Source organism: Astatotilapia calliptera, chromosome 13 (genome assembly GCF_964374335.1).
Source record: "Astatotilapia calliptera chromosome 13, fAstCal68.1, whole genome shotgun sequence".
Classification (NCBI taxonomy): domain Eukaryota; kingdom Metazoa; phylum Chordata; class Actinopteri; order Cichliformes; family Cichlidae; genus Astatotilapia; species Astatotilapia calliptera.
Genome location: NC_137434.1, coordinates 27,710,331 through 27,729,425, shown reverse-complemented (window position 1 = coordinate 27,729,425; position 19,095 = coordinate 27,710,331). Strand labels below are relative to the sequence as shown.

Genomic DNA, 19,095 nt, shown 5'->3' with positions numbered 1-19,095 from the left:
CTAATCTGCAGCTTGGCATTGGCCTTGACAAATTTAAGCTCAAAGCAGCACTAAATGAATCAGGACTGAGAATCTGCTGGGCCTGTGGAGCCCAGCTAGGATGTCATTTCACCGCGCACCCAAATTTTAATCCCCCGATTGTTGGTTTTAAATAGATCAGCTGTCACATGTGTCCCATAAGATTACCCCTCCCTGAGGAAAAAAAAAATCCCCTGCACCCGAAAGATTCTCGTGGACAAACACGAAAGCGATTTCCTTTTTAATCATAAATCACAGTTGTGTAAAAATGACAATCATGTGACAATAATTAGGTTCACATTGCAACCCCTTGATTGAAAACCTAAGAAAAAATAAACAGAAGCTCTTGTTTCGTGTTGTGGGTGGACGGTCTATATTTGCGTTTGCTGTTTTTATCCTGTCTCTGAATGCTGTCTGCAGGCTCCACTGCTGTTAGGCGTTTCTGTAGTGTTGCAGTAAACCATCTGCGGCCTCAGTTGGTTTCCATGTGTCATTTCCATGGTGACATGTGTATGGTTGTCACATCCACTTGGTCTTAGAGCTCCTGGCGATCGTCCATCCGTCTGTCCATCCTTTTACTGGGGCTCAGTGTCTCTGGGGCGACTGCTTTTGTTCTGCTTTCGGTGCGTTTATGACGGTGATCTGGTGTTCAACACCTGAACAGTCTTGCGGCCGTAGTGCCAGTAGCTATAACCTGATGCAGTTGTAGTCACTGCTGTAATATACCTGCAACATGATAAATGACATGTGCTGTAATACACACCAAACTTTGCACTTAAAAATAATTTGACCAAATACTTTCAAAGTTAGAAAAAAGATGAAGGAGAGGTAAATCATTTTTATATTAATATTAAAAGAATAATAGAATTTGTTATCTTATTGTGGTGAGGAATGAATTAATCTCCAGTTTGTTATAAACATTAAATGTGTTGAATTTGAAAGTGTGACTATGCTGCCCCCAGTGGTCTTATGAAGAAAGACACATTGGCTAAAGAAAGAGTATGATGAGCTTTAACTGTAATTTACCCTCATTCATTTCTTAACCTGTTGTTTAACTTAAAACTCGATTTAATTGGAAAAATTTATTATAACTGTATATACTATCTTTAGATATTCGATATAGTCTGTTTAATCAACCACAGCAAACAAAAGCATTTAAGATTTGTCTTACAACTCTAAAATCTAACTAAATAAAAGCCCATAGTTTCATATCAGTAATCCAAACTGTAAGGCTTGTAAATCAATTACGATGCTCAGTTCAACAGTCCACTGAAGTAGATTTGTAAAAATGTAGGTTACTATGGCACAACATGTTTGTCATTGGTCTGATTTCTACTCAAGCTCACTCTGAGGTGCGGACTGAAATGAGTCAGTACACTTAACCTGAACAACGTGCTGCAACAAACAGCATTTATGTGCTTGACTGAGATGAGACCATTTGCATCCATTGTACAATTTTTTTTTTTTTTGGTTGTACCACCAGACTGAAAGGAAAAGGACATTTTGGATATGAAAGCTAAGTGGATGAAACTGCGATTGCATAAGTAATGTGGAGCGTGTGGTTTACCATAAGCACTGCAGCAGGATGCTGTCTGTATACTGGAAGACCGGAGCGGCCAAAGAAGCTGCAACCAGACAGAGCTGAATGGCCGTGTTAATCTATTGAAAAAGAACATGAATCATGAATAAAATAAAAGTCAGAAAAGAAAGATGAAGGCATGATAGAATTTTGCACATATTTGAAATGAAATTATGCTAGTATTTCAGACTGTTTAAAGGCTATTTGTGGATTCAAACATAGAATGAATCAGTGTCAGGTGTATTTAAGAGAAGTTACATATTTTACATAGGCTGCAGTAATAAACCATATAACTTGAGAATGTTGGCTGAAGTTATGAATATTAAACCCTGGATAAATAAACTGTGCAAAATTGGGAAATACTGAAGCACAGGTCTTTTAAACAAAAATGAAACAATTTTTTAATTATCTGGGTGTTGATAGGGTGAGGACACAACAGGTACAAACTAGCTTTGTTCATATCCTCATCACATTGAATGTCTACCTCAAAAACATCCAATGTTTACAGAGTTTAACTGACATCCAATTTGACGCCAAGCATGAGGAAATGTGCCGATGCAAGATGCACAACAGGCTGTGTAAAGGTGCTGATGAGTAGCCTAAAGGCATTAATCATTTATTGTTTAGTAACTTTTGCTTATTGAGTGTAAAGATTAGTAAACTCTGTAAAACTACATCAGCGGTGCTCCTAACACGTGTAGAGGTAAAACTACATTACAAACACTTCATGGTGAAAGGTCTTCTACAGTTTTTCCAATCGGTAAAGAGCAGAGTGCATGGTTGTACATCTCACCTTGCTGATGAGTGTGGGCTTGAGCTGGGCAGTAGTATAGCAGGGGTTAAAAAACTTGGTGAGGGTCACCTGCAGAAATAAGAGGAGGAAACTGTAGATTCAGTATTACAGACACTCACAATGCAGTCCAGAATCACTGTGGCCCCAAAATAGTAAAGAGCAGTTAAGATTTACTTTAGCAATATTCATCATGTTTTTGGTAGAAGACAACATAAATTGTTATATAGATTTATTTATTCATGTTTTTCAACTTACAAATCAATACATATTTTCTATTCTTACATAATATCTGAGTAATCAAAGTAAACCTCTGTTTACTGCACTATAAACCTCTTAAAGTATGCTTAAAAAGAACAAAGAAACCAAAATAAATATATACAAAATAAAATATTATTGTTTGAACGTAAATATACTCAGCAAGCGCGCTGCCTTGACAGAGGGTTGCACTCTCGAAGTGCTTCCTTTCAATTAAAATGCATTATAAATACAGGGATGGATGGGTATAAATAATATAATTACTAAAATCAACTGTGCCATTTTTGGCAGTGAGGACTACATTGCAAGCACCGTCTGCTGCACCCACAGTTTAGCTGCAGCAAACTTTTGTACAGTGCACATGAAAATATCTTGAAATTTGAGTGTCTACATGGCATTTAAATAGAAGATCCTCAGTTAAAGTTTAGTTTTTTAGAATGATATGTCTCACCGGTGGAGGTACCGTCTTGTATCTGACCCAGAAGACAGCAGCTATCAAACCAATGTCTCTGAAAATCACTAGAGCTGTCAGTGGAGCTGAAACAGAAGTCCACAGTTAAAAATCTTATATCCTTGTTTGAGACAGGAAGAAAACACAGAAATACACTGAGTATTATACCTGGTATAAGTTCAGCATAGGTGAGACTGACATATAAAATACTGATGAGAATCTTGTCAGCCAGTGGGTCGAGAGCACTGCCCAGTGCCGACTTTTGAGTGGGCCACGTTCTGGCAATGTAACCATCCAACTGAGTAAGAGAGAATGAGACAGAAAAATGAATAAATAAAGATGTAAATTCATTGTGGTACAAGTTTCTAAGCTGAGCTAAGTAAGACAACTAAAAGGTTCGGGGCAGATCAGAATGCAGTGAGTCCCAATTTAAAAGCCTAATTAACTTTATTTGCATCTCATGCATCTTGATCTTGACTTGATACACAAATAGTAAATATTTCAACTACCACGTTTTTAAAAATATTTTTACAGGTGCATCATTGACATGTGTTAAATGTCCAAAACCGTTTGCAATCCTCAGAAGCTGAAAATGAGTTTACAAGATTTCCTTGTACAGGTATGCAACTCCAGACTGGAACCACACACCTGTGCAGGAAGTGCTTTAGTGTAAATGTCCGTTTATGTGTAGATTACCAGGTCAGTAGCTCCGGCCAGCGCAAACAGAGCCAAACTGAGGTGAAATTTCTGCTGGATGATCAGATGACCAAGGAATGGAGCCAGCAAAATCCGACACACACATAACAGGTTGGGGATTGTCCATGGATTCTCATACTGAAGAAAAAAAATAAGTAAATATTACGACAGAGTTTACAGCTAGAGCTATTAAGAAAAAAAAAAATCATCACAGAACTTGCTTCAGATCAGTCAGCCTAAATCTTTTCTAGCAGCTGTTCTCAGTAATGTGTGCAATATATATCGATTCTGCATTGGCCTTATAAACAAATAAGATGACATTTACCAATGGCAGGAATTTATATTTTCTCTAATGACTCAAATCAATTTTATGTTGGCAAATGCAATAGTTAGCTTTAAAACAGTTTTTTAAATAATGATTTATTTGTTTCCCTTATGAGTAGAGGACCTACAACAGGATACAAGATGGTGACAGTTAAATAAAAATAAGAGACTCCATTTTTTATCAGGTCCAAGGAATATGAACGTGTACCAATGTGACTTATCACTACGATTCATCTAAAACAGTAGGGGAGAAAATAGTTGGTGATATTGTTGTTCTACAGTCACAGAACTTAAATTTTCCTAGAGGACAAAAAAACCCAATAGTGACCAAGTAAAGCTCGATTTAAGACTGCAGGAGATCTACTTCATAATTGAAAACTCCTTTTATCCCTACACCACAACCTTCCACACCATTCAAGTCACAGTGGTATTTAGTAATTAAAAGCTTATGTTAAGCTGGGTCATATGGCGGTTAACACTGCTGTGTCATAGGACGAAGGTTCTGGGTTTAAATCCAGTCTGCAGAGTTTATGTGTGGAGTTTGCATGTTGTTTGTCTGCATGGGATTTCTCCAGGTACTCTGGCTTCAAAAACGTTGTTCATTGGTGATTCTATAAACTGGCTCTAGGTGTGAGTATCAATGGTTAACATTCTTTTTGTGTTATCCCCGCAACAATCTTGTGACCATAAACCTCTATGACCGCTGACATGGGCTCCAGCCCACCGCAACAAGTGGAAGAAAATGGACTGATGGGTATTTTAAACATGCCATTTTTATGTACAGGAAAAACTATTTACTTGTGGACTTGTATTCATTAAACCTAATAAGGCTGTTTTACGAGGAAACGTACTGTAAAAAATCTTGACATTTAAACCTCTGGGTTCACAGAGTCCATTGGGCCAGTAAATGACCCAGGGTTTGGGATAGCTCACAAACACAAAAATCCAGTTTCTCTTTTCTGGAACAAAGCCCAGTGCTCCCTCTTCAGTGGAAAATTACCCACAAAGCTCTTCTAGTGTGACCAATGATTACACTATTGTAAATTCTACTTAAGCAACTGTGTGTTTCTTCATGTTTTGGTCATGTTATGGTCATTGTTCCTTTTAAAAGTATAAACCATTGCACCGTTTTGGCCAGCAACTGATGAACACACATGAGTTACACTTTATTAATTGTTGTACAACATGCATCTACGGTGCCTACCCCCTTCTGTGAAGTTCATACTCCTGTCACCTCTGTACTCACCAGCTCTTTGAACTTGAACAGTCCGTGTCCCGGTACCGTGCCGGCGTCACCCCTCTCCTCTCCGGTAGAACTGTCCGGCTTCTCGTCGGTCTTTCCACTGCACAGTCCTCGAGCGCTCGGGGACAGCAGAGAACGGAAACTGGCCGCATACCGCTCGTGACCTCCCTGGGTCATGGGTATAGGTCCTTGCACGTGCCATGGAGTCTGCTTTCCCTGCTGGAGGACCCCACTCCAACACGCGACACGGCTGTCTGTCCCTTTGAGTCTCGCGAGGTACGAGCCGCTCACCTGAGGTCGTTTCAACCTAGCGAACTCCGTGACAGGTGTGTATCTGAGCCGCCATGATACGGGCTCCAGTAGGCACACGGGCGCACTCCGCGCGGACACCAGACAACGAACGTTTGTGTTGCGGCACAGCGGTGCAGAAATCCCCCGAAAACACAGCGTCATCATCTTCACGAGACTTACGTTACCGACCTGCTGGCCTCGTGCCGTTTCCCCGCGAGTTCATCGTGAAGTTAAAGACCCTGATGGTCAGAGCCGACGGGTACCCTCATCGAGCCAGCAGGCTGCCATGTTGCCGTAAATCGATACGGTACATGATGTCGTAAAACTTACTTTCCTTCAGCGTTTTTAATTTAAAAATAGAGTCGCTTATTTAAATAAGTGGTGTATCAAGAGATAGAAAAATCAGATAATAGTCGGACTTGTCGTTAATAAATTGTAACAATTTCTTAAATAATAAGTAAATATTTAGCGTATTAGTCTTTTGAATTACAAATTAAAAGCATTTTCACTACCTCCCTTTTTGTAAAAACAAAACAATAAACAACAACAAACAAAAGGCTGATTGTTCCACATCATTTAATAAAGTGCACCGCAGAGAGACAGAACGTAACCATGAACGTATGTTTAAGACAAAAATGAAAAGCAAATACTATACATCCAACAGGACACCCAATACTGAAGTCAATCTTTCAGAAAAATAAGAAATTTTATAATACAAGGGCAGCTTATTATGACACTATTATGGGTTGACGGGGTTATATTAGTGCCTTCTCTAAAATATAACCACAGACAAGCTTACATAAACATCATATACATATTATGTTCATTCTTCTGAAGTATTCTTTAAGTATTTGTAGAAAAAAATGGTAAGTAATCAGTTTTCTTTCATATTCAGTTTAGACAAAGTTGTGTAACTTAAAGGCAAAATTTGCAACTTTGCTTAAACTAAGGGTTGCCCGGTTCTGAAAATCTATCTTTATCTGGATTATGAATGAAATGTTAAGACAATATATCAATCTCAAGTCTAACATTTCTCTGGTTAGTGGGATATTGTCTTTACAAGAAGCTGTGGTAGCGGTAAAGATCAAGTTTCAGTATTTCCTTTTTTTTTTCAGCCTTGTTTTTGTTGTTCGTGGTTTTTTCTATCTCTTCTAATGGTCAAACTGCAGTCTCCATTTCTTTTGCTTTTTACAGAACATGGTCCAATGATCGACCTTTTGATAAAGTCTGCAGGTTTGAGCCTGTGAAAGCTGTAAGAAGTTAGATTGTTTGCAGTTGGTACAGCTTGGGCCCTTTCTTCAGCAGAAAACCTTGTTCATTCAGGGAACTCAAGAGGCCTTCGAAATCCATCACCTAGAAAGAATTAATGATTGACTTAATATAATTAAGAATTATACATTTAATGCAATTGAGCATATCGTTTTCATTCATGTTTAAGTATGAAATCACTAAGGTTTGTGGTGAGGAGGGGGAAGCCAACCTGTGTATAGTTACAAAAGGCAAAATATAAAGGTTTTGGAAAATCTTCTCTATATTAGGTACAAAGCTTTGTGTAAAAATCAAAAGTATTGTACACAATATCTGACCGATTTCAGTCAGTAAGGCACCATTAAAGATGTGCTGTGTTTGATAAAACATTTAGAGTTGGAGTTTTATTTCATTTTGGGATAATCAAGAGTTCTAACCCTTGCTGATGTGGTCTACATATTGGCTAAAGCAGTGTCTGTATATCTTTAAATCTTCCACATGCTTTTCTAATGTTTGTTTTTGCATTTTTATTCACAAAGAGCTTAAACAAGTCGATACCTTTTTCCTATTTTCCTTTAATAAAGTTTTTGTATCATGATGACATCCAAAGTAATTGCTCACAAATGGTGAGAGAACACTATTAATGTTTGTGTCTTTGCTTTATACTGTAAATCAGACACAGTATTTTTATTATTTATTATTTTATATTTCAGTGCTTTCACCTTAACGTTCACTCTGTCGGCAATGGATCGAAGCGTCTGTACGTCGAACTGCTTCTGACCGGTCCTCTGAGCGTGCTGGTGCAGTGCATTGACCAGTCGTTTTGCAGCACTGCGCTGACTCATACCAGACCCGAGCTGAGAGCGCTCAAAGTCCAGATTGCCGAGACCATCTGAATACGTGTTGGCCAGACTGAAAAACAAGACCCACAAAACGAAGGAGAGAGAAATTTACATGCAGGTGTGAGCAATTCAGACGTATTAATATTGTGAATATTATTTAACAAAAATATTAACACTTATCATCTTAGAGTTGGCTTTGGCCTACCATACTGTGCACATTATTACTAGTATGTATTTTCTGTGATATTAAAGTGTTGTATACCGTATCCCTGCAATAGCAACACCATGTATTTATGTTCCCCAGTGAAACAAGTCCAAGCATGTCTGACTGTAAGAGCGGTTTCAGTCTTCTATTACAATTTAGTTCCTAGAAAGGGAGCTACTTCAACAACCTCCAACAAAGCACAGTACTTTGCAAAATATGCAAGAAAACTGGTGGAAACAACAAATGTGTTTGAGGCAAAAACACCATTGAGAACAACCAGACTGCAAAGGAGGAGGAGCAGCTGGCGATGTGGAACTCAAGAGCAAACAGATGACTCAACTGAGCATTGCTAGCTCCGCTCCACATGACACTATTATGGATGGAGAGGGTTACATTAGTCCAATATTGTCCATATGACAATAAGCAAATGGTGGATGCAAATTACTGATGCAGTAACATGGTGGAAAGGCTTGGCTTTAATCAGCTAGTTAACAAGCACAAACCACGACATAAGAGGTACAAGTGTTGAGCAATGATTTTTATTTTTACTTTTATGCTTAGAGCCCTCACAACTATTGCGCTATAATGGTGTTGCTCCTGGCACCTTGGAGCAATTGATCAATACTTCAAATGAGGTAATGTGTCATCAAAGGCAGCAGCTAACTGAAAGGACAGAAAATGCATTTCATTTTCCTACATTTATAAATGCTATTGCCTACAAGCTGTGAGCATCGATTGTTCGGCTTACCTGTGTTTCATGATCTCAACAACATCCTCAGCATCACTCTTAGTGGCTGTTTCTCTCAGCTCCAACTTGACTCTTGCCTACACAAAAACAGCTACCATGAGACACCAGCAGGAAACTGATCCCTTCTGTTCCCCAAAACTGTATTTTTACTTTGTGTATTCATCCATCACATTTTGCCAGGTGTGTTGAGAGAATGCACCGCTATCCAAACCTACCTCAGTTAGTCTAATTAATGACTCCAGCTGTCGTGTGGTGATTGGTGTGGCATCACTAGGGTTTGCCTGAGCTCTCAGTGACAGGTAGAACTCCTGAAGGATTTGTGCTGCTTCAGGAGAGAGTTTGGGACGGACATACTGACGAGCGTAGCTGATGTACTTTCTTAAAAGGCACGTTGGAATGGGGTCTATACTTTCACCTGCAGGGATCTAGAAAAATATACACTTAATGCCTGAAAACAATTGCTTTTTTGTGATATCATTGTGATCCGTGTGCGCTGAGAGCAGACAGCGCATCTTTACCTGCAAACGTTCGGACAGTGGCATGTCAGAGTGCTCTAATAGGATTGAGGTCTGTAATTCAGTGTTATTTCTGGTAACTGTGGCACTGCTGGTTCTGCCTCTCCCGGACCTATTCGCCATGACATGCTCCGACAGCTGGCGGTCATGTGACTCGTCTGGGATGTCCAGGAGCAGGAAGACAACATCAAAACGAGAGAGGAGAGCTGATCCCATTCTATACAGAAAAAGAGTACACAAATGTAAATACAAGTCACATACTATACAATCTGCTGTATCCTCCATCTTTAACTTACTTCAGATTTTCAGAGACTGTTTTGCCTCTGTTGTAATGTCCTCCAACTGGGTTTGCAGCAGCCACAACTGAGGTTCTAGCAGGCAGAGAGGAAACTATACCAGCCTTCGCCAGACTCACAGATTGTTGCTCCATTGCTTCTAGCAGAGCCTGCTGCTGGTTGCCCATCTTGTCAAACTCATCAATGCAGCAAAGACCTAAATAAACAAGTAAAAAAGAAACGCAAGCAACTAACTGTGACACATGTGAAGCAAAAAGATTCCCCTGCAGGCTGAAAGGCTTGTCTGATAATTTGAGCCTGGCAAACTAAGTGAAAGTGGTCAAAGCAGTGGAGGAATACTTTGTGGAAGATGCTGTGAAGTTAAAAGAAATATAAATAATACTTTATACATGTTTTTTTTAAGAAATATGGCTAGATACCAAAGTGCAATTACCTCAAAGCCACTAGAACAGGTCGCAATGTTTTATGTTCACAGCACATTAAAATATGCTTAAAAACAAATTTCCCACCTTGGTCTGCCAAAACCAAAGCACCGGCCTCCAGAGCATAATCCCCTGTTCCTGCATCTCGAGATAAACTTACTGTGAGTCCTAAAGAAAAACAGAAAAACTGTAAAGATCACATTGCTAATTTGACTATATTCAACCAAATACTTAATGACTACTGTATAACAAATTAGTTAAGAAGTTTTCTACTTTAACACATTGTACCTGTGGTGCTGGTACTGTTGCCACAAACATAGATACCCCTGGGAGCCACGTTACACACTGCCTATGCAGAGTAAAAGACAAACGTAGAGCATAGTACTAGGTCGAAGAAGAACATATCAAAGTTTCAAAAAGGAAATACACAGCACAATACACAGTCTCAGCTTATGAGTCATCAACATAGCGCTGTTGACATGACATTAGTATTCATTTCTCTACGCAAAGTCCTCTAAGTTACCTGTAACATCTGACTCTTTCCCAGTCCGGGGTCTCCCACTATTAGGATGTGGGGGTCTGCTCTCACTGGAATGCTATTCTTGCCTGTTTGTTTCTGTCTGCCTCCAAACAAAACCAAAGCAAGGGCAGCTTTCACCAGCTGCAGATACACAAAGACACAAGAATTACACGAGACATAAGATGTTAGACTAAACTTTAGCATTGCAAGTAAGACCTCATTAGCAGCAGTGAAACTGATAAAAGTAGAGGTAGTTAAAGCAGAGGAGTTTAAATACCTCGGGTCAACTATCCGAAGCAATGGACAGAGTACAAGAGAGGTGAAGAAGAGAGTGCAGGCAGGGTGGAGTGGATGGAGTCAGGGCTGATTTGTGACAGAAGGACAGCAGCAAGAGTGAAAGGCAAGGTTTACAAGTTGTAGTGAAAACTACTTTGAACTATAATGTATGGTTTGGAGACCATGACAGAGAAAGGCAGAGCCAAAGGGGTTTGGGTTTTCATTGGGAGTGATCAGTATGGACAGGAGTAGAAATTAATATATCAGTGACACATCTCAGGTCAAACACTTTGGAGATAAAGTTAGAGGGGTAAGGTTGAGATCTTTTGGACAGGGAAGAGAGAGTAGATACACTGGATGGATACCGAATAAGGAGCTGCCAGGCAGGAGCAAAGGAGGAAGATCATGGAGATAGATCATGAATATAGCAAAGGAGGACAAACAGATGGGATGACAGAGGATGATATTAGTGATAGGATGAGATGGAGTTAGACGATCCGCTGATGTGAGCCCTGACGGGAAAGAAGTAGTAATTTCTAATGAAAAGCTTGTTAGTGTACTCAGTCTTGCGGAACTCACCAGATGGCCGTAGATGACAGGACACAAAGAGCTGTAAAAACAAGTGGACGCAATTAGTTAAAATATGTTGATGTGCAGTAGTAGCATGCCATCATCATCAAAAAGTACATTTTTGGATGACTGAAGAATTTTATAGTTCTAAATCCTGACAAAAATAAAATAAATAATCAAGCTAACTAGATAACTTGAGATTAAATTGTTAAAATTGACTCATCGCCATACCATTCAAACGCCATTGTTTGGACAAAAATTTAATAAATAGATGCTGCGATAACTCTTAGAACAATACTACATGAAACTAGGTAGCTGCATTAAATGCAGTAAGTAATCATCTTACTGCACTATAAGTCGCAGCAAGTCAGGCTGTGACTGGATCTCCTGAATAGCATACAGTTCCTTCAGACTGAACTCTTCCCCACCACAGCGATCTTCAACTGTCCCGCTTGAACCTTGACCTCCCATCTTGGACTGCTTGCCTAAATATTTAGAAAAAGTTCCAGTTCATTAAATACTTAAGACTAAAGCCTATTAATATAAATGTGAAGGTCTCAAAGAGAATACCTTTTGTATTGCTGACAGAAGTAGCTTCAATGTAGAGGAGGAACATACACTGATCCTTATTTCCTCTAGAACTGCCTGGACCTAAAAAGCACAGTCAAACTATGTTTGATGTCTAAGTAGGAGGGCACTTCTTCCAGCAAACTCCAACTTCAAAGGCTTAGAGTTTTTGTTGAATAAATGCTTGATTTAGTTGAGACATTTTTTATAATTCACTACACATTTAGAATTAGAGACTGCACCGGTATTTCTTTGGCTCAACTTTTCACAATGATCAGAATGTGTGTTTTTGTACCATCATTGCTAACTCTCACTATCCCTGTCACAGTAACAGTGTCTCCAGGTACACAGCTGTCACAGAGGTCAGAGGTCAGGTGACACTCCACTGTCCGTGGGATTCGTCCAGTCTCCCTCTGCTCTCCACTTATCAACTCCTGCACCCTGAAGTGGCACAAAATAATTCAAATTCAATTGATCAGGGATTCATGACAAAGGTTATTTACACGAGATGTGACCTTTAAGGACAATACTTCATATCTGTGAACTGCTGATAAAGCACAATGTCCAGAGTGACACATGAAAACTACACACATATGCACAGTAAATGGTACACACTAAATAATACAAGCAAAAAAACAAAAGGTAAAGTCCCTTAATATAAATGACTGATAACTTACATACAAAGATTCTTCATGAATCAACTTAAAATTAAATGTAAGTGACCTGGGGTTAGGGTGATTATAATATGGACCGGCAACAGAGTAGTTTACGGACATGCTGTATATACCTCAAAAATACATGCAACAGAAAGGCTTTTCTTTGGAGGAGCTTTCATGCATTTTTACATGTACATTTAGATAAGATAACCTTTATTAGTCCCACAGGTGGGAAATTTGTTAAATATCAGTAGATATCAGTACATGGCATCCTTTCCCGCTCTCAAATAACAACTGCAACAACCATTTTTGTTAGCTATGTCTTACTGTAGTTTTTCACTGTACATGATATACTAGGGCTGCTCAATTAATCGAATTTTAATCACGATTACGATCTGGGCTTTCAACGATCATTAAAAATGACTGAGCCGATTATTAGCCCCTCCCTCATTTATCCGCGACACCTTAAAGGTGAAAATATTGTCGGGCATAAACCGGCCCGTGGCGCAAAAAAGGTTGGAGACCGCTGATTAAGAGGACCCGAGGGAAGCTCGGAAAGCTAAGCAGAAGTTATTTGGAGAGTGACTGCCGTTGGTTGAAAAGAGTTTAAAAAAAAAAAAACTTCAGTGGTGTTGCACACTATTTTATATTATTTTTTTTAAGTCATTGTTAACCCTTTAAATCCGGTCAGAGCAGCACGCTCCGTTTTGCGTAACTATTTTTAAATCCCTGTAGAACCTGAACCGTGTAAGCTAGCGCAATAATTTGTTTTGCATATGAAACCGGAGGAGTTGTACTTACATCTGATGCCATCAGCTTGTCCTCGGTCACGGTTTCGTTCCACATATAGCTTTGCAAAAATTGCATAAAAAGCGCTTGCATGAACAAAAACATAACATTCCAGAAACACGCTTCGCCGTTCCTATCAGCTGTTCGTAACACTTCCCACAGTAAAATGATGCACATGCTGTTTTCTTTGCAAATTTGCAGCATAGGATTGTTTTTTGTTTTTCCTGCAGTATATAAAAATTGCTGTATCTCCAAAATAAAACTATGAAGACACTCAAAATAAATTTCCTGTGGTGGGAAACTATTTTTTGCAACTTTATTGTATTTAAAGTTTTGAGGGATAAACTTCTTAAATTTCTCCAAGTAGAAATATATGTAAACAAAACAAAAGCGATTTTCAATTTTTTTTGTAGTTTATTGCACTTTTTTGCAATTTATGTAATTACTATGGACTTAATGCATACATATTATTAAAATATGGGCTATAACAGTTGTATTGAGCAACTTGAAATGCTCCCACAAATGGCACTACAGCATGTAAAAAAATAATATAAGCTCTGGTGGACTTGGTTCTATAGTGGGTCTTAAAGGGTTAAATAAATATCGTCAAATAATCGTGATCTCAATTTCAGTGAAAATAATCGTGATTATCATTTTTGCCATAATCGAGCAGCCCTATGATATACTCACTTGATGATCTGCCAGTCTACAGTCTGTGTAAGAGGAGAATTGCGGATGGGGATGAAGGTATGACTGCGACAGTCTGGCTTTCCGCACTAGGTGATAAAACACAAACAAGAGATGTGTGAATGCTGACAAGAACGCCATATGCATGCATACAATTTAACTTACAGCCTTTATGTACAGGAAGAAAGTTGCAGAAAAAAGTTAGCGTATAAGTGTGCGTGTACATACTTTGGTAGGTGTAGTGTATTTCCCATGCTGCAGAGCCAGAGACAGTGTGGTCGAGCAGGTCCGACACCTGAAGGCCAACCTGGTGCATAGCGGTCTAATACTGCTCACTCTCACCACTGTTCCCTTCACACAAACTAGCCGGCCAAACACACTGGCACGTAACATTCGCAGTGGAGTCAGTGGCTCATAGTTATAGAGCCTGCAGGTAATTTACACAAATGCAGTCATCCGTATTTATTGTCATTCAAAGTGGCTGTCAAGAAAACAACTCATTCTTCACCGAATGAAATACCTCGCACTAATATGGGGAATATTGATGACTGGTGTAGCAACAGGAAACTCTTCCTCTTGCAGCTCAGCAGCTTGCTTCTCCAAATCCAGAGTCAACACCTGAATGATGTGCAGACAGTTTTCAGTCAGGGTTTGGGGTTTTTAGATTGAGAGAGACTGAGAATTTGAGCATTTGTTATAATATGAACATCATTAAGACTGTAACATCCCGCTAGCATAAAATGTGTGGTAGGGTCTTTTGTGCGTATACCTGGTGAATAGCCAGTCCCAAACAGTTCAGCATCACCTCTGGTTGTTGTTTCAGTTGTGTGACTATGTCAGGAAGTGCCTGACGCACAGTTTTGTCTGCAATCAAGTCAGCATAATCAACCAGGACACTTCCCTGACGCTCAATTTCATCCTGTACACAAAAACAAAGTTCACTTTAAGTGACATGGAAACAGACAAAGAAAATAATATAGATGGATGAGAAATTAAAGGAACAAAAACATATTAAGTCTCTTAGTAGGATGCCACCAAGTAGTGCCATTGCTGTGACAAATGATAACTTAAAGAGCCAGTGTGTTGTGCACTGAGCTCATCTGACGAACCTTGTCAAACAGATGAATCCTGGAAGTGAAATATTTCTCAAACACTTTGATTTTCTCCACATTAGGTCCACTCTCTATAAATCCTGGACATAAAAAGACATGGAGATTACGGGCACAGACAAAGACAGATAATCCTGACTATTAAATGTGACGTCTTTCTAAAGTTTCCATTGTAACAGTGTGACAGGGACCCATTAATGCACACATACCATCTGTGAAGTAGAGTGTCCATCCTTTGTACGGACACAATGCATCAAGAGTAGTTTGACAAAGGACTGAAGAGACAGTTGAGCAGTTGGTTATTTTGTTGCAGCTGTTCATTCATTGCACAACCACAAATGTGTGGTTTTTTTTAGACAAAGCAGTAACTCTAATATGTAGCATGTATTCACCTCGTCTTTTTTCAATAGAAAAAGAAAAATATAGTTCTACTAATGGTTTCTTACAAAAAAAACACTGTCAGAAACTCACCTCTCTGCGCTCTGTAGGTATGGTTTCCTGCTCCACCTCTCCAACCTCCTCCGGATCCTCCTCTCCATGGTCTACCTCTCCATCCTCCACCACTACCTCGTCCTCTCCATCCACCACCACCACCACCACCACTACCTCCTCCTCTCCATCCACCGCCACCACTTCCACTCCCTCCTCTCCATCCACCGCCGCCACCACCACTTCCACTCCCTCCTCTCCATCCTCCCCTGCCTCCTCTAGAAGAGCCTCTCCTGGAATCCTGTCCACTCATTACTTTCCTAAGACAATGAAAGGAGGAACAAAAATAAGTGACAGTATTAACGAAACACAAAACACTGTAAATATGCACTACAGCAAATGTTGATATATGTTGTGTTGATTGGCTCTACTTTTCCAAGTCAACACTGCAGATTTAAGATCAACTTTAACATTTTAAAATACTGTTGGGTAACTTAACTGCCCTTCCGTTTTAAAAACCGTGAAATCCCTACAGATCTAACTACACATTTCAGGTTACAAAGCTGCGGGCTAATGTTTCATGTCTAATTTCTTTCTCTCCAACAGTTAGTAACGTTATCCTTATTAGCCAACTTACAACTACAATCATCGACTTTTCCCTACATGTTCCGTTCAAAAAGTGCCAACAGGTAAAAACACACCGCCTGCCTTTTCTTGAACAGAATGAGTAAAAAATCTTACAGTTTAAGAAAGTGCACAATATATTACTCCATAAACCAAAACTGCGTGTTTCGGTGTCTCAAAATTCACGCAGACTGATATTACCAAACAAAAATTCCCTCCAGGAAGAAGCTTCTTCTTTTAATGTTATTTTGTCAGATGTGCCTTTAAAGCGCTTTACTGCCCCCCAGAGGATAGCGAAACTACTACAGAATTCTTATTCGCCTGCCGCCCCCATACTCTGCATACTCTGAGCAGGAATTCAAACCCTGTCAGTTGCTCCAAAGATGTTTGATTTTACCCCGACACTTTCCTGCTGCTAAAACGAGCAGATTTACGAGGTAAGGATGATGATGATAATGATGATGCAAAGTGCAAACTGATTTCAGTATAAATAGAAGCATTAGAACTTGTAACCTCAAAACTGGAAGACTGACTCCAACATCAGAGGTCTATGTCCAGATTTTTCATTTCTCATCTTTTCCATAGAGCTCATTTCCACTGAAAACCTAAACATCTTCAGCTTTGGGGATTTGATACCTCCAGCTTAGCTTCCTGTTTTTATTTTGGTTAATGCTGCTGTATCCAAGCCATACATCTTAGCAGCTCTCCCTACCATCTTCCAGGCTTTCCCTTTCTCTTTTTTTGCAGTCATTCTGTCTCAAATGAGCCCTGACACTCACCTCCACCTACTCCACCTGCACTTCTTCTTCACCTTTCTTGTGGTGCACTGTCTGGTGCTTTGGATGGTTGAGTCCAGGTTTTTAAACTCATCCACCTTCATTGTCTCTACTACTTGTAGCTTTACCTTTCACCATTCATACACATGTATTCTGTGTTGCTGCTACTGGCTTTCATTCACCTTCTCTCCTGAGCACATCTCGACCTCTCCAGGGCCCTTCAACCTGCTCGCTACTCTCATTACAGATCACATTGTCGTTTGTGACCTGCCTGACCTCAACTTTCAGCCTGTCGATCACCACCATGAAAAAAAAAAGAGAGCAGATAAGAACCTTGATGTAAACCCACCCTCTCCTTCAACCCATGACTCACGCCTACCACATAACACAAAACAAAGCCCTCTGCCTCCATCTTCTGGACATTTTATGTCATTACATGAAATAGTAACTCATTTCAAGTTCAATTCAACATTATTGTACAAACAATCCATGTATACGTATTTTAGCTAGTTATTATAAAATTGGAAAAAAAAGTCTTGAGTCACCTTTTATTCAGACTTCCTTGTACATATTGTAGTCTTTTTGTAACCTGTACAGTCATTGGTCGAGACCGGCAGATTTTGCAGAGTCAGAATCAGGATTTGAATGCATCATTGTGCTAAGCATATTTGCTCTTCAAAGATGAGCTCCATAGATTCTCTGTAGGCTCCTCTTGTTGTGTTTGTCCTTTTCTTTTCTTTCTTTCTTTATTGATTTCTATTATTATTATTCACATGAGTGCACTTGTAACACGGCAATGTCAGAGTTGAAGAAAAATAGCAAGGAAAAAGGGGTAAAATAGGTAAAAATATAATAACAAGAGGACCTGTAAGAAAACACATCAAAAGAAAAGCACCTGAAAAGTGAAAAAAAAATACATGCACTAACCAACAGTCTTGCTGTGTTGTGTGTGTGTGTTTGTGATGAAATACTTGATAATAAGGGTGTGAAGGCGCAACAAAGCCCACCAGGAGCCAGAGACATGGAGAAAGACCCAGGGGGCTCAGGCCATCTGCAGCCCAAGACAGTACTGAAGACCCAAGGATACACATCTCAATGACAACTGTGTGCCCACACCAGAAGAAGGAGGGATGCCCCAGTCAGAACCCTCGCGGCCAAAGGGCAAGATCCCCAGAGAGTATACCGGATTACACAAGAACTGAACTGAAAATCAGCAGCAACAGGTTTTTGGTTCGGTTTTGATGGTTGTGGTTCAGAAAAGTACCATCAGATTTTGATCCGCAATGCAATGCCATCTGGAAAGTGTCTGATTACCAGTGGCCACGTTTTTCAACATTACAATGATCCCAAACACACTGCCAATGCACTACAAGCATACTCGGACAGAAAAACACACAATAAAACACTCAGTCATGGATTGGCCAACATTATTAAAACAGTGTGGAATCATCTTGACAACTGACAACAAAAATCAGCCAACATCCGAAGAACCTTGTGATGTCCTTCACGAAGTCTGGAGAACTATTCCTGAAGCCACTTAAATTAGCTTTGCTTAAAGGAGTTCAGGCTGTGTCAAATGTGTTAAAGAATAAAGGTGGACATACCAAATATTGACTGCCAAGCTTGTTTTTGTCATTTATGCTGCATTTGTATGTCTGATTACAGCTGTATATTTCAGTAAACATCTGAATCCATCTCTTATTTTCCTAGAAAAATATAAAGAAATGAGAGTGGTTCAAGCCTTTTTGCACACTTATTTTTTTTTTTTACCAAAAGTAAAATAAACATGTTTGCTTTAAGTGTGTCTTCACACATACACAGCAAATTCAAACTCAGATGGTTTGAATAATTGTACCATTTAACCCAAAGAAAGATGTTTTTATGTATGTGATTTTCCATGTACCTTCATAAAATCACATATTTGCATTTCAAAACCTGCGAGGACCTCTGCGAATGGAAATTTATTCAAGATTAGTGAGATTTCACAGCTGAACTAGAAAAATACACATCCATCCAAACATCCATGTCAAAAAGAGGGGCAGATGCTTGGCCAAAAACAAGAAGCCAAATGTAGTTTAGAAAGTGACCAGAAAGTGTGTTCTTAAACTAAAAGTGGTCCACACAACAAAACCTGTTTGAAAGCACACGTTTTCTCTCTCTCACACA

The 19,095-nt window shown here is 39.5% G+C and overlaps 2 protein-coding genes across 4 annotated transcripts; both read right to left on the bottom strand.

The window, feature by feature from the left end:
* Window positions 1-244: 244 nt before the first annotated feature.
* Window positions 245-5,971, bottom strand: crls1 (cardiolipin synthase 1). The gene is made up of 7 exons (XM_026190853.2): window positions 5,363-5,971; window positions 3,793-3,930; window positions 3,265-3,394; window positions 3,097-3,182; window positions 2,391-2,459; window positions 1,586-1,677; window positions 245-744 (listed from the first exon to the last, which is right to left on the bottom strand). The coding sequence occupies exons 1-7, from the start codon at window positions 5,813-5,815 to the stop codon at window positions 648-650; spliced, it is 1,065 nt and encodes a 354-aa protein (XP_026046638.1). The 5' UTR covers window positions 5,816-5,971; the 3' UTR covers window positions 245-647.
* A 238-nt stretch (window positions 5,972-6,209) lies between these two features.
* mcm8 (minichromosome maintenance 8 homologous recombination repair factor) lies at window positions 6,210-16,385 on the bottom strand. 3 transcript variants are annotated; one of them, XM_026190938.2, is made up of 21 exons: window positions 16,271-16,385; window positions 15,572-15,849; window positions 15,310-15,375; window positions 15,101-15,183; window positions 14,761-14,910; window positions 14,512-14,609; window positions 14,220-14,418; window positions 13,995-14,080; window positions 12,155-12,300; window positions 11,863-11,943; window positions 11,639-11,777; window positions 11,302-11,332; window positions 10,450-10,587; window positions 10,215-10,275; window positions 10,014-10,094; window positions 9,505-9,700; window positions 9,212-9,425; window positions 8,909-9,118; window positions 8,694-8,770; window positions 7,621-7,810; window positions 6,210-7,003 (listed from the first exon to the last, which is right to left on the bottom strand). In XM_026190938.2, the coding sequence occupies exons 2-21, from the start codon at window positions 15,840-15,842 to the stop codon at window positions 6,911-6,913; spliced, it is 2,610 nt and encodes an 869-aa protein (XP_026046723.2). In that variant the 5' UTR covers window positions 15,843-15,849; window positions 16,271-16,385; the 3' UTR covers window positions 6,210-6,910. The 3 variants fall into 3 exon arrangements, with proteins under 3 accessions (XP_026046723.2, XP_026046724.2, XP_026046722.2); XM_026190939.2 differs by having other exon boundaries at window positions 16,167-16,372; XM_026190937.2 differs by lacking the exon at window positions 16,271-16,385 and adding an exon at window positions 16,193-16,209.
* Window positions 16,386-19,095: the final 2,710 nt, after the last annotated feature.